At 42.2% G+C, this 14,080-nt stretch overlaps 1 protein-coding gene across 1 annotated transcript in view; it reads left to right on the forward strand.

Annotated features, from left to right (window-relative positions):
- Nucleotides 1-573: 573 nt before the first annotated feature.
- The window catches only part of ENPP1 (ectonucleotide pyrophosphatase/phosphodiesterase 1), a 73,231-nt gene continuing 59,724 nt past the window's right edge, over nt 574-14,080 (forward strand). Inside the window, exon 1 of the mRNA XM_070796166.1 lies at nt 574-824. Within this exon, the coding sequence (XP_070652267.1) occupies nt 585-824 (240 nt within the window). The 5' untranslated portion in view covers nt 574-584. The remainder of the gene's footprint in view (nt 825-14,080) is intronic.

The following is a 14,080-nucleotide window of genomic DNA, read 5'->3' on the forward strand; positions in this document are numbered from 1 at the left end:
TGGATAGTCCTGAGCAGCGTTAAGTATTCAAGGAATTCTTGAGTGTTTCTACGTAGAAGTGTCTCTTCCCACCCCCCGCGCTGTACCCGATAGCCTCTCTGCTTGTCCATCCAGAAACAGAGGTCCGTCCCGACTCCACTCTCCCGCCTTTGAGAAGCCGCACAGGCTGGCCGCATCCTCCCTGTCCACCCGCTCTATTTTGGGGCCCCATGATCTCATGCCCTCTGCAGACCACATGGTGCAATTCCAGACCAGCCTGCGCCGCGAGGCCACGCAAGGCGATTCCTGCAAGTGTTCGGACGCTGCCTGAGGCGCGAGGTAGGCAAGGCTTGGAGGGGGAGGTTAAAGACACGCCCACGTAAAGGACCCAAAATAACCGACACGCTGAGTGCCCGAAATCAGACAGGAAGCCAAATAATCCGGGGCGTTGAGTTGCTTTCCCCTCACTCGCAGCGCTGGGCGGGCGCCCAGCCAAGGGTCTGGCGGCGAGGGGCGGGCGCGGCGGCGGGCGGGATGGGGCGGGGCCGGCGCGGAGCCTATTAAAGGCGCGGCGGGGCGGCGGGGCCCGAGCGCCCGGGGCCACGATGGAGCGGGACAGTTGCGCTGGGGGCGGGAGCCGCGGCGGCGAGGGCGGGCGCGGCCCCCGAGAGGGCCTGGCGGGGAACGGCCGAGACCCGGGTCCGGGCCGCGCCGCCGAAGCGTCCGGGGAGCCGCAGGCGGCTGCGTCGCTGCTGGCCCCCATGGACCTGGGGGAGGAGCCGCTGGAGAGGGCGGCGCGCGCCCGCCCGGCCAAGGACCCTAACACCTATAAAGTGCTCTCGCTGGTAGGTCCCCGCTGGCCCAGCGCGCGGGAGGGCGGGGAGGGCGGCGCCCGCTCCTGCGCTGCGAGCTTGCGGTCAGCACCTGGGGCCCGGAGAGAGACAGTTGTGTGCCGCTCTTCGTCCCCTTTTGGCTCTCCTCTGCGGGTTTTTATCCGTGCTCATCACCACCGAGCCTTCTCTTCCTCTCGGGGAAATAGCTCACTCTCGCTGGTGTTAATGATGCTCCGAAGGAACCTGTTTATGAAACCAGGCTGTTAAAAATGGTGATCTTTGGAAATCCCACCGCTTTGCCCCAGAGAGTACAAGGCCGTTCGTGGGGAAAGATGACCAACCTGAAAGTTGTTGGTTTTAGGATGATCGACAAGGTTAGGGTTAGGGTTTTTTTTTTTTTTTTTTTAATTTTCTACCTCTTTGGGGATATGCTTTCCTTGTATTAACCGATTCCACTTGAAAGATGTAACAGAGCTCTTTAAGTTGTATCAGGAACTTTAGAAAGTACGCACTTTTTCTCTTGGCTCTGCTTAGGAATTTCTTTGCAGCTGTTCAGAAACCCCATCAATATTCATGTTACGTGAATGTGAAGAGGTGTTTATGATTCGCCGTGCATTCTTCCAACCACGTTTTTTGTTGTTGCAAAAGTACCCACTCGTCCTCTGCCACTTCGCTGGTACACTTGCAGGATCCACAATCAATTTCAGGAAATGTGGGGGTGGTTTTCCCTTCTATATCTATGGCAGGAAGTACTGGACCCAGAATTCTGGGTTCTTGCTTTCATGGCCTTTATTAATTGCTGGGGCCTCCTATAACGTTCCCCAAACCTCACTTTCTTTAATGTTAAAATGAGGACATCATCTCCATGTGCATCACGTAGGATTATTGTGAGGGTCAGGTGGAACAATGTATGTGGGGAAGTAAATTTGAAAACCACAAGGAGATGTATTCATTTTATTGTATTATGTGGAAGTGACATTTCCACGTAGAGTGTGCCTTAAACTATATTGTCATTTAACGTTTTATGATTGGACAATGCAGTGTGGAGGACATCTTTTCTGATATTTGAAATCTTTCCTTTCATAAACTTTCCTTTTTCACTGTGTTTTGAGTGTCATGGAGATGATACAGTGCTTTGAGGAACCAACTTTCCTAAAGAGATAGTGTCATATAATTAGTACCTAGAAATAAGCCTAAGATTCAAAGAGTAAGTGTCCCAAACCACATAATGTTTGTATCTCAAGATATATTTTGCATCATATCTCACTATTTAAGAACACCTGATACTTACAAGAACTTAGTCTTTTGAGTCACCATTTTTGTTTTTGTCAGAGGGAAACCTTAGCTTTTGCAGCACTGTTACTTAATATTTTTCAGTTTGGCTCAGGCATTCAATAATTGTACATTGAATCTGTATGTAACTCCCATGTGAAATCACTTCTAAATGCCTATCTGCAGTCTTAAAAGTTTGCTAAATTTTCCAGTTGCTAAATTCAGTTTTAGAATCTTTCCTATTCATTTACCTATAAATCCACAGTAGGTATCAGCAGAGATCTACCTTTGGAACATGAATTTCAGTCTTTGACACGTGCAATCAGCTGGTCAAACAGCATTTGGTTTTACTCTGTTGATACAACTCTGGGCTTTGACATGGAAATTTCTTTAATATTGCTACAAGTAGGACAATCATGAGAATTTTTAACACCATTAGGTGGGGTATTTTGTTGTAACACGTATTGAATTGAAAAGAATTCTTACTTCATGCCTTTTGATGAAATACAATGGGCCATTAATATATACCCAAACGCACTGATGTGTTTTTGAAACTCTTAATTAATGGTTTCAGGTGAAAATGAAACCCTGGTGGCTCAGTGGTAAAGAATCCACCTGCCAGTGCAGAAGACGGGTGTTTGATTCCTGGGTTGGGAGGATCCCCTGGAGGAGGGCATATGGCAACCCACTCCAGTATTCTTGCCTAGGAAATCCCGCAGACAGAAGAGCCTGGAGGGCTGCAGTCCATAGGGTCGCAAAGAGTCAGACACGACTGAAGTGACTTGGCACACACGCATGCACGCATCCATTCTTTCCCTTCCCTACTTCCATATCCTTCTTCCTCTAGACTTTCCCAAATGATGCACTTCTAAAGGGAAAAGTCTCCAAAAGGAGCTTGACAGTTGTCACCAAAGAGCTCTGGGGCATATATTCTAGAGAGAAGCTGCAATTGTATCAAGTGGAACATCTGCACACTTTTCATAAAGCTGAAGAAATGGGTTGACTAATTGCATCTGAGGTTGGGATTACGAGAGCCCAACCAGTGAAGGGGTCTTTGGTTTTCATCTAGCAGGATTAACATAAGAATTACCTTCCGGAGAGATAAGCAGGGGCCACGGGACTGTCACATTCTTTCTGAAAGTGCTTCAGATACACTTAAATGCTGGAGGGAAGAGGGAGTGAATGCAGAAGGCACAGTCCTGCCCTGCCTTGGCTTCTCCCCATATGATCCCTAGGCAGACCACAGGCTCTGCTCTGGAGACGCTGGCCCTGGTCTGTGGATGTCCTCATGCCTAGGCACTGAGCCAGGCTGTGGGAAACTCCAGGAGGTCAAACAAATATATGCTTCAGTAGATATGTTAGATCTGAATGCTTTTCCAGGTTCCACATTAAGTTCTGAACTGAAATGCCCGCTTCCACTAAGGTTGTTCCTGGACATTAATTTGAAATAGCTTTCCTGTTCTCTGATAGGGTTTTCAACCACATTGCAATACACTTCTCTATTCTTCAGTTAGCTCTTCCACAGCATCATTTTGTGTTTGTGACCTTTTGCTGTCTTTATGAATACATATACCTGTGTGTGTTCGTAGGTGGCCTTGTGTGTGGGTGGTGGTGAATGAAGACAACTTTCACCTTTTGATGAAAGAGTTCTTTGTAAGTGGCAGAAGTTTCCCTTGTTTATCAGAAATTTGAGTGTGAAAGTTATTGATTCTGTTAGCTTCTCTCACCCTTCTTGTAACACATCATCTTATTTCCAGACTACCACCTGGAGAAGAGCTCTGCTGTTAATCCAACTTGAAATTGACATTGCTTTTTGGTTTGTAAAATTTTATATCTGCCCAGCCATAGTTGAGCATTTTATTTCAGAAATGACCAGCACATCTTAGGGTCTAGAAATGTCTCCTGTTTTCCCTTTATGGTGTTTTGTTTCACATGTTCTAATAAAATGTACTCAAGGTTTCTAGGAACTCAGCAAGACATTTGTGTTTACTGCTGGGCCTACGGTACCTCACTGTCAGTGTAAGCTTTTGGTTGAATGAATGCAGTACGTTTTTACTTAGACTGAGTAACACTTTGACTTGGAAGAGGGTAAGCTAGGAAGACTGAACACACAACTATGTACTCATATAGTCAGGAATCCAAATATAAATTCACTAATTGGGCTTCCTGGTGGCTCAGATGGCAAACAGTCTGCCTGCAATACAGGAGACCTGGGTTTGATCTCTGGGTTGGAAACATCCCCTGGAGAAGGAAATAACTACCCACTCCAGTATTCTTGCCTATAGAATCTCATGGACAGAGGAGCCTGGCGAGCTGCCATCTATGGGGTTACAAAGAGTCAGACACGACTGAGTGACTTCTGCTGCTAAGTCGCTTCAGTCATGTCTGACTCTGTGCACACCAGGCTCCCCCGTCCCTGGGATTCTCCAGGCAAGAACACTGGGGTGGGTTGCCATTTCCTTCTCCAATATATGAAAGTGAAAAGTGAAAGTGAAGTTGCTCAGTCGTGTCCTACTCTTAGTGACCCCATGGACTTCAACCTACCAGGTTCCTCCGTCCATGGGATTTTCCAGGCAAGAGTACTGCAGTGGGTTGCCATTGCCTTCTCCAGACTGAGTGACTAAGCACGCAATAAGCACACAATAGAGATGACACTTATATCAATTCAGGGGTAGGATCAAAATGGGAATGTCATTATTTAGCGCATCGCAAGATGGAAGAGGCAGTGAATGAACCACAAACAAAAGTTCCCAACTAAAGTCAGCATACCTAAGAGGCCAGAGGGCCTTCATGATAACTTGGATTCAGAATCAAGATCTAGTCACTGGCCATGCCCTGAGAAAGAAACAGCCCAGGTATGGTGCTCCCGCAGGCACAAGTAAGGTCATCCTTCAGGTACAAATGAATCTCCTTTGCTTATGCCAAGGCCTCTTCTGTGACTTTGCTGTCACATCCCAAATTCCATTTTTGTGTGGTTCTTTTAGGGATCTGTTATCTTCGGCATTGCTTTATATGACTTCCTTTCCTTCTGATTTGAGTCAGATTCTAGTCTTACTCTCTCTCATCATTTATATTTCAGCTGTTTCTACTTCATGTGGCCTCTTAGGAATACACAGGTGCCCTTTCAACCTTTTTGTGTTTTTCCAATCTATTCCCTCTACTTTTTTGTTGCCTCTAGGCTCTCAGTTTTGCCATCTCCTGCCACATCACATCCTAATCATGACTCTGAAGAGAATCTCTGGAACTATGTTGATAGACCTCATGCATTTTCTATAATAAAGAACTGGGGACCAATAACCTTTTTAGAATATTTATAGATTTTTTTTTAATCAGCTTCTTATCTTCCTCCAGGTATTTCTTTTTTTCCCCTCAGATTTAAGTATTAAAGGCAAATGAAAGTAGTTTTAAATTCAGTTTTGTTTTTGAGTCTGATAAATTTCATTGCCAACTATCTGTGTCACTGTTAAGACATAGAAAATGTATTTCATCTATATAATGGACATTTTAGAGAAGCCAAATAACTTATTCATGATTCACAGCTTTTTGGAGTGGAGAGAAGGGGGAAAGCCACTTCAACTTTTAAACAACTTAGGAACAAAAACCTTTTGAAATACAACTTGTAATTAGAGATCTGCCTGTGGTTAAGATAAACATGCCTCCATCAACCATGAACTATACCCCAAACAACAAAGAATAAACGAGAAACCTTTTAGCAAATGAGACCAAGCAGAACATAGATTACCCTTGTTAGTCTAAGCTCTGTGCAACAAGAACTGATATTCAGAAGGCTGACCAATATGAAAACCCTTTGACATCAAACAAAAGGTAAGTTATGTATTTACCAAGGAAAGAAAGCATCAGTTCAGTTCAATGGCTCAGTTGGATCTGACTCTTTGCAACCCAATGGACTGCAGCACCCCAGTCCTCCCTGTCCATCACCAACTCCTAGGGTTTACTCAAACTCATGTCCATTGAGTCGGTGATGCCATACAGCTATCTCATCCTCTTTTGTCCCCTTATCCACCCGCCTTCAATCTTTCCCAGCATTAGGGTCTTTTCCACTGAGGCAGTTCTTCGCATGAGGTGGCCAAAGTACTGGAGTTTCAGCTTCAACATCAGTCCTTCCAGTGAATATTCAGGACTGACTTCCTTTAGGATGGATTGGTTGGATCTCCTTGCAGTCCAAGGGACTCTCAATTGTCTTCTGCAACACCACAGTTCAAAAGCATCCATTCTTCGGCACTCAGCTTTCTTCACAGTCCAACTCTCACATCCATACATGACTACTAGAAAAACCATAGCTTTGACTAGATGGACCTTTGTTGGCAAAGTAATGTCTCTGCTTTTTAATGTATTGTCTAGGTTGGTCATAACTTTTCTTCCAAGGAGTAAGCATTTTTTAATTTCATAGCTGCAGTCACCATCTGCAGTGATTTTGGAGTCCAAGAAAGTAAAGTCTGTCACTGTTTCCACTGTTTCCCCATCTATTTGCCATGAAGTGATAGGACTGGATGCCATGATCTTAGTTTTCTGAATGTCGAGTTTTAAGCCAACTTTTTTACTCTTCTCTTTTACTTTCATCAAGAAGCTATTTAATTCTTCTTCTCTTTCTGCCATAGGGTGGTGTCATCTGCGTATCTGAGGTTATTGATATTTCTCCTGGCAATCTTGATTCCAGCTTGTGCTTCATCCAGCCCAATGTTTCTCATGATGTACTCTGCATTTAAGTTAAAAAAGCAGGGTGACAATATACAGCCTTGATGAACTCCTTTTCCTATTTGGAAGCTGTCTGTTGTTCCATGTCCAGTTACAACTTGCTTCCTGACCTACATATAGGTTTCTCAAGAGGCAGGTCAGGTGGTCTGGTATTCCCATCTCTTTCAGAATTTTCCACACTTTATTGTGATCCACACAGGCAAAGGCTTTGGCATAGTCGATAAAGCAGAAATAGATGTTTTTCTGGAACTCGCTTGCTTTTTAGATGATCCAGTGGATGTTGGCAATTGATCTCTGGTTCTTTGCCTTTTCTAAATCTAGCTTGAACGTTGGGATGTTCACAGTTCATGTACTATTGAAGCCTGGCTTGAAGAATTTTGAGCATTACTTTACCAGCGTGTGAGATGAGTGCACTTGTGTGGTATTTAGAGCATTCTTTGACATTGCCTTTCTTTGGGACTGGAATGAAAACTGACCTTTTCCAGTTCTGTGGCCACAGCTGAGTTTTCCAATTTGCTGGCATGTTGAGTGCAGCACTTTCACAGCATCATCTTTCAGGATTTGAAATAGCTCAACTGGAATTCTATCACCTCCACTAGATTTGTTCATAGTTACGCTTTCTAAGGCCCACTTGACTTCACATTCCAGGATGTCTGGCTCTAGGTGAGTGTATCTTGGTTGTGAAGATCTTTTTTGTACAGTTCTTCTGTGTATTCTTGACACCTTTTCTTAATATCTTCTGCTTCTGTTAGGTCCATACCATTTCTGTCCTTTATTGTGCCCATCTTTGCATGAAATGTTCCCTTGGTATCTCTAATTTTCTTGAAGAGATCCCTAGTCTTTCTAGGGATTCTATTTTTTCCTCTATTTCTTTGCATTGATCACTGAGGAAGGCTTTCTTATTTCTCCTTGCTTTTCTTTGGAACTCTGCATTCAAATGGATATATCTTTCCTTTTCTCCTTTGCCTTTCACTTCTCTTCTTCTCACAGCTATTTGCAAGCCCTCCCCAGACAGCCATTTTTCTTTTTTGCCTTTCTTTTTCTTGGGGATGGTCTTGTTCCCTGCCTCCTGTACAATGTCATGAACCTCTGTCCATAGTTCTTCAGGCACTCTGTCTATCAGATCTAATCCCTTGAATCTATTTCTCACTTCCACTGTATAATCATAAGGGATTTGATTTAGGTCATACCTGAATGGTCTAGTGGTTTTCCCTATTTTCTTCAATTTAAATCTGAATTTGGCAATAACGAGTTCATGATCTGAGCCACAGTCAGCTCCCAGTCTTGTTTTTGCTGACTGTGTAGAGCTTTTCCATCTTTTATAATAATATATTTAAAAGAGCTTTGCAAAAGAATGACCAGAATGTTCTGATAAATTTTAACTGGAACATTCTGTTTCCTGAGTATTTTAGTTATTTCATATTCTGTGACAAGAATTAAGATAGCATCAATAGTACTTTTCCTTTTATCCTCCCGCTTTGGGAATAATGTTTGGTGGAAGAGTAGGTGGTAAAAGTTCAGATGATTATGTTCACATAGAACCTTGCACTTTCAGAAGCATTGTCTTGTTTCTTTTTAATTGACCCTTGTCATATCAGCCACTCTGAAATAGGAAAGTATGGTTACAGATAAGGAAACTGAGGCTCCCAGAAGTGAATGAATTCTTTATTAGGGTGCGTAGGTTCCAGCTGGGAAGTGTTAGGACCATAGTGGGCTGCATTCCCAGACACTGATTTTTATGAGGTCATGAGGATGAAACTCTGATGATGGGATTAGTGGCCTTGTTAAAAGGGAGAGAGAAAGAGGAGATCTGAGCAAACATGCCCATCCATAGAGGAAAGACCGTGTGAAGACACAGTGAGAAGATAGTTGCCAGGAAAATAGCCCCACCAGCAAACTAATCTATCAGCTCCTTAATCTTGGACTTCTGGTGCCGAAGAATTTATGCTTTTGAGCTGTGGTTTTGGAGAAGACTCTTGAGAGTCCCTTGGACTGCAAGGAGATCCAACCAGTCCATTCTGAAGGAGATCAGCCCTGGGATTTCTTTGGAAGGAATGATGCTAAAGCTGAAACTCCAGTACTTTGGCCACCTCATGCTAAGAGTTGACTCATCAGAAAAGACTCTGATGCTGGGAGGGATTGGGGGCAGGAGGAGAAGGGGACGACAGAGGATGAGATGGCTGGATGGCATCACTGACTTGATGGACGTGAGTCTGAGTGAACTCCGGGAGTTGGTGATGGACAGGGAGGTCTGGCGTGCTGCGATTCATGCGGTTGCAAAGAGTCGGATACGACTGAGCAACTGAACTGAACTGAACTGAGCCTCTACAGCTGTGAGAAGTGCATTTCTGTCACTTAAGGCACCCAACCTGTGGCACTTTGTTTTAGCAATTTGAACAGATTAAGATAGGAAGGGACCCAAGAAATCTTTTAGACAAGTACCTCAAGTTATTCAGATGTAGTTGGTTCATTTACTCCACGTATAGAAACAGTGGGTTACCTTTATAGGCAAAAGTCACATCATTTGTGAGTAGAGGACTATGATAACTGAAAGGACATTTAACCACAGATTTTTATGCTGGACTAATGACACACCCCCTCTCCCCCATTCATTTTCCTTTTATCAGTGGGAAGTCAATAATCATGTTATTGTGAACTTCCAATGTATACCAATTTTGGGGAAAGTGACTTTCCTCTTCTTAATTTGAATTTTCTTCTTAATACATCTTTAGATGTGCTAGAACAGGGAAGTAGAGTCATGGTAGTCATTTTGGAGTGAGTGAATTTTCGCTAGCTCATCTCATTTTGGGTCAGTCATTTTCTCACCATTTCTTAGGAATTGACACAGATTTAGGTGCAAATATCCTACCGCTGTGGTTTGAGTCCTAAAGATCATTCTATCTTGGTTTTCAGGAAGTAGTCCTGAGAAAGTAGCTTGTTCTCAGAGCTGGTATCTTCTTTTGATACACTTTTTGGTGTTAATAAGCATCTGGAGCCTTTTGTCTCTCTGAAGACAGAGGGAGAACTGAAAAACTCAACAGCTTTGTAAATGATGCTGTGATACAATAAATAAATTTAACCATCATTATGAGACTTTTTTTTTCCAAATAGTTTCATATTACTCCAGATTACCTGTAAGTGATTTTGGATAAAATTTCGAGGCAAAAGGCAACACAGGTAGAACAGTTTCAGCCAAAATATTTCAAGCAGCAGTTCTCAGAATGTGGTCTGTAGATCTCTGAGGGGCCCTGAGAGTCTTTCAGAGGGACTGTGTGTCTAAACCATTTGAACAATGATGGACATTATTTGGGCTTCCCCGGTGGCTCAAATGGTAAAGAATCTGCCTGCGATGTGGGAGACCTGGGTTTGAGCCCTGGGTCGGGAAGACCCCCCAGAGGAGGGCTTGGCCACCCAAGTACTATTGCCTGGAGAATTCCCATGGACAGAGGAGCCTGGCAGGCTGCAGTCCATGGGGTTGCGGAGAGTTGGACACGACTAAGCGACTAAGCACAGACATTATTTGCGCTTTGCACTGTGCTGCCGTTTACACCGTGTGAAAACCGCTTGCACCTCAGTGGGAATGAGGGCAGTGGCACCAATTGTACATGTCCTCCTGCATTTGCAACTAAAACCAGAAAAGCCAGTTTCATATAATGAAGCCGTAAAAATGTCCTCAATAGAGCAGATTTCATTATATCAACCTAAATTGCCTGCCTTGTTAGTATTCTGTGTGACACAATTGGAAGTCTGCCGTTAGCATGTCTGCTGCAGACTGAAGTATTGTTGTTTCTGGAGGAAAAGCAGTCGTGTTGTTATTTGAGTTGTGAGCTGAACCAGCTGCCTTTTTTGACGAGAGGGAAATATCATTTTTATTTGAAAGAGCAACTGACAAACTGGTTATTCAGACTTGGGTATTTGGCCCACATTTTCTCAAAAACGAGTAGTGTCAGCTTGTCACTTCCAGGGAAACAAGGCACCTGCCACCTGTAATAAAATCCAGCCTTTTAGGTAAAAATTGAAATTTTGGAGAATTTGATTCTGCCATTGTAAGTTTGACAGCATCGAAATCCTTAAAGACTTTTCTGATGAAACCGATGGAGATAGTAAGGGATATGACTTTTTTCATAGGCTATAATGATATGTGTCAATGCTTGGAAGAATACATAGCTCAGTGGACCAATATTTTCCAAGGGACCAATGGATGATTTACAAAAATATGTATGGGTGTAAGTTCTAATCAAAGTACAAGATAGAATAATGGGTTTTAATGTAACAATTAATATTATTTCAAGTTTGATGTTGCGTTTTTCCTTTAAGAAATTACAGCCCATCAATAGATGAACAGATACAGAAATTGTGGTACGTATGTAAAATGGAATATTACTCAGCTATAAAAACGAACATATTTGAGTCAGTCCTAATGAGGTGGATCAACCTAGAGCCTATTATACAGAGTGTAGTAAGTCAGAAAGAGAAAGACAGTTATTGTATATTAATACATGCATGTGGACTCTAGAATCTAGAAAGATGGTACTGATGAATCTGTTTGTAGGGCAGTAGTGGAGACGCAAACATGGAGAATAGACTGTGGACACAGTGGGAGTAGGAGTGGGTGAGATGAATTGAGAGAATAGCATGGAAATATACATTGCCATATGTAAAGTAGATAGGAGGTGGGGACTTGTTGTGTGACACAGGGAGCTCAACTCAGTGCTCTGTGACAGCCTAGATGGGAAAGGGATTCAGGAGGGAGGGGACATATGTATGCCTGTGGCTGATTCATGTTGATGTGTGGCAGAAACAAACACAATATTGTAAAGCAATTATCCTCCAATAAAAACAAATATATTCAAAAACAAGAAATTATAGGCCATAAAATTTTGGTGTCATTTTAAAGAAGGATGTGCACAATTATCTGAGAAGGCTTTTTAGGGTCCTCAGTAATTTGTAAGAATATAAAGTGATTCTGAGATCAAAAGTTTTGAGAATATTTACTTTAAGGAAAGGTGTACATTCAGTACTATTTTGAGAACTAGGGAAAGAGGGAAAGGAAATTAAGACATATAAAAAGAATCAGCTATGTACAATAATTTTATCTTTATTTAGGTAAGGTCCTTTATTGATTTCAAAATATTGATACTTTTTTTAATGTCTTTTTTTAAATTTTATTTTATTTTTAAACTTTACATAATTGTAGTAGTTTTGCCAAATATCAAAATGAATCCATCACAGGTATACATGTGCTCCCCATCCTGAACCCTCCTCCCTCCTCCATCCTCCCTCCTCCCTCCCCATACCATCCCTCTGGGTCGTCCCAGTGCACTAGCCCCAAGCATCCAGTATCGTGCATTGAACCTGGACTGGCATCTTGTTTCATACATGATATTTTACATGTTTCAATGCCATTCTCCCAAATCTTCCCACCCTCTCCCTCTCCCACAGAGTCCATAAGACTGTTCCATACATCTGTGTCTCTTTTGCTGTCTCATACACAGGGTTATTGTTATCATCTTTCTAAATTCCATATATATGCGTTAGTATACTATATTGGTGTTTACTTTTTCATCTACTACCTGGTTTGGTCCAAACCACAGCTCTGTCATTATCTTCATGTTAGAGATGAAAAAGATCATACTTAGAGAAAGTTGGGGAGCTTTCCAAGATCACAAAACTAATAATTCTATTAATCTCATTGCTATAGCTTATTGACAAATGAAGTTAGACAAAATTGGATTTAAAGTATTGTTATTAGCTGTTTGAAGGTATGGAAACAACTTAAATTTCCTGAATATCAGCTTCCATAATCATTAGGTAGACTTCATAAAACTCTGTTAGGTGTTAGGAGAATTAAGTTAGATACAGTTTACAAAGTGGCACATAGTATGACTTGAATAAATAGTCATTTTTCATGTTATTATTGAAAGCTGCAGTATTACTGATTTTTGTTTTCTTACTCAGAAGATACTTACATCTTTGCAAGTGTGGTCTGCAGACTAGCATATCAGAGTCATCTCCTTGGAACTTATACAAAATGCAGAATTTTGGGGCCCACCCTAGACCTACCATACTAGAATCTGCATTTTCACAACCTCCAGGGGTCTCTCTGCACATTGAAGTTTGAGGGGCTGAACTCCATAGGTATACCAACCTGAATTTCTTTAGCTGGGGGTTCCAAACAACCCTTGTCCTGCCATTAACTTCACACATAATGTTCTGATTAAAAAACAACTAAATGTTCTTTAATGACCTCAACTGTGTTGGCATTGGGTGGAAGTGGTGGTGCTGCTGGTGACATTTGTCCCTTTCCTTTTTTGAAGTTAAGAGGCACATTGATTAAAGTTGCCCCATTGCCTGTCATGCGTAAGAACATTGCATGCAGTCTCTTACTGTCCTCCCTGTGCGTGTTTTCCCTCTCCTAGGAGTCTTCCTCTGCTCCTATTGGTTTCTTTAATTGTGTTTCCTTACTGTACCCTGGGCTTGTCCTTTAATTGTTCTTTAATTCTCTAAGCTGCCAGTCTTCTGGCCTTGCTGTGGTCTGATAACATGCCCATGTTCTTTCCAGTTCAGCTCTTCATCTATCAGAATTTCAAGTAGATTTCACTTTACATTGCTCCATCAGTAGAACTCTTTAATTCAAAGTTTCCACTGCAGTGCCTTCTCAACAATCCACAATATACTTGACACAATACCAAAACAAAGGAATCTTAGATCAGGGCTTTTTCAGGTGGTGTTGAATCAGGTTCAACATTCTTGGCACAGAGTTTATTCCATAATACTTCATCTTTCAAACACATATGCTTTTTATAAAGTGCCACCCAACACCATTTAGATTAGAATCTTTTGGAGACCAGGAGAAACAGGTGAATGAAGTATATTCAGGTGGGAAGGTGGAAAGGGTGTGGATTAAGAGCATTGTAAATAGACTATGTTGATCTTATCTGTTTTTAGATTAACTAGAGAAATAAGTACAGAACAACTCTGCTTGTATGGTATTTATTTAAATACCTTACTGATCGGCTCACGGGAAGTAAATGTTAAGAATGTTGACAGAGGAAGGTGTAATTATGCCTGTGTCATTTTGGGGAAACTTTCAAAGAAAAAGAGAACATTGATTTTTCTGGGAAGACAGTCAAAGATCTTGAGAGACAGGCATCATGTAAAGAGTCCTAGACTCAGAGTCACGAGAATAATTTGCTGTGTGACCTTTGAGCAGTTGTTTTGCTCTCTCTGACGATAGCTGAGTGTTTTGGATTAGGTGGGTTTCTTCTAGGTTTAAAAAT

This window comes from Bos indicus, chromosome 9 (genome assembly GCF_029378745.1).
Source record: "Bos indicus isolate NIAB-ARS_2022 breed Sahiwal x Tharparkar chromosome 9, NIAB-ARS_B.indTharparkar_mat_pri_1.0, whole genome shotgun sequence".
In the NCBI taxonomy this organism is placed as follows: Eukaryota; Metazoa; Chordata; class Mammalia; order Artiodactyla; family Bovidae; genus Bos; species Bos indicus.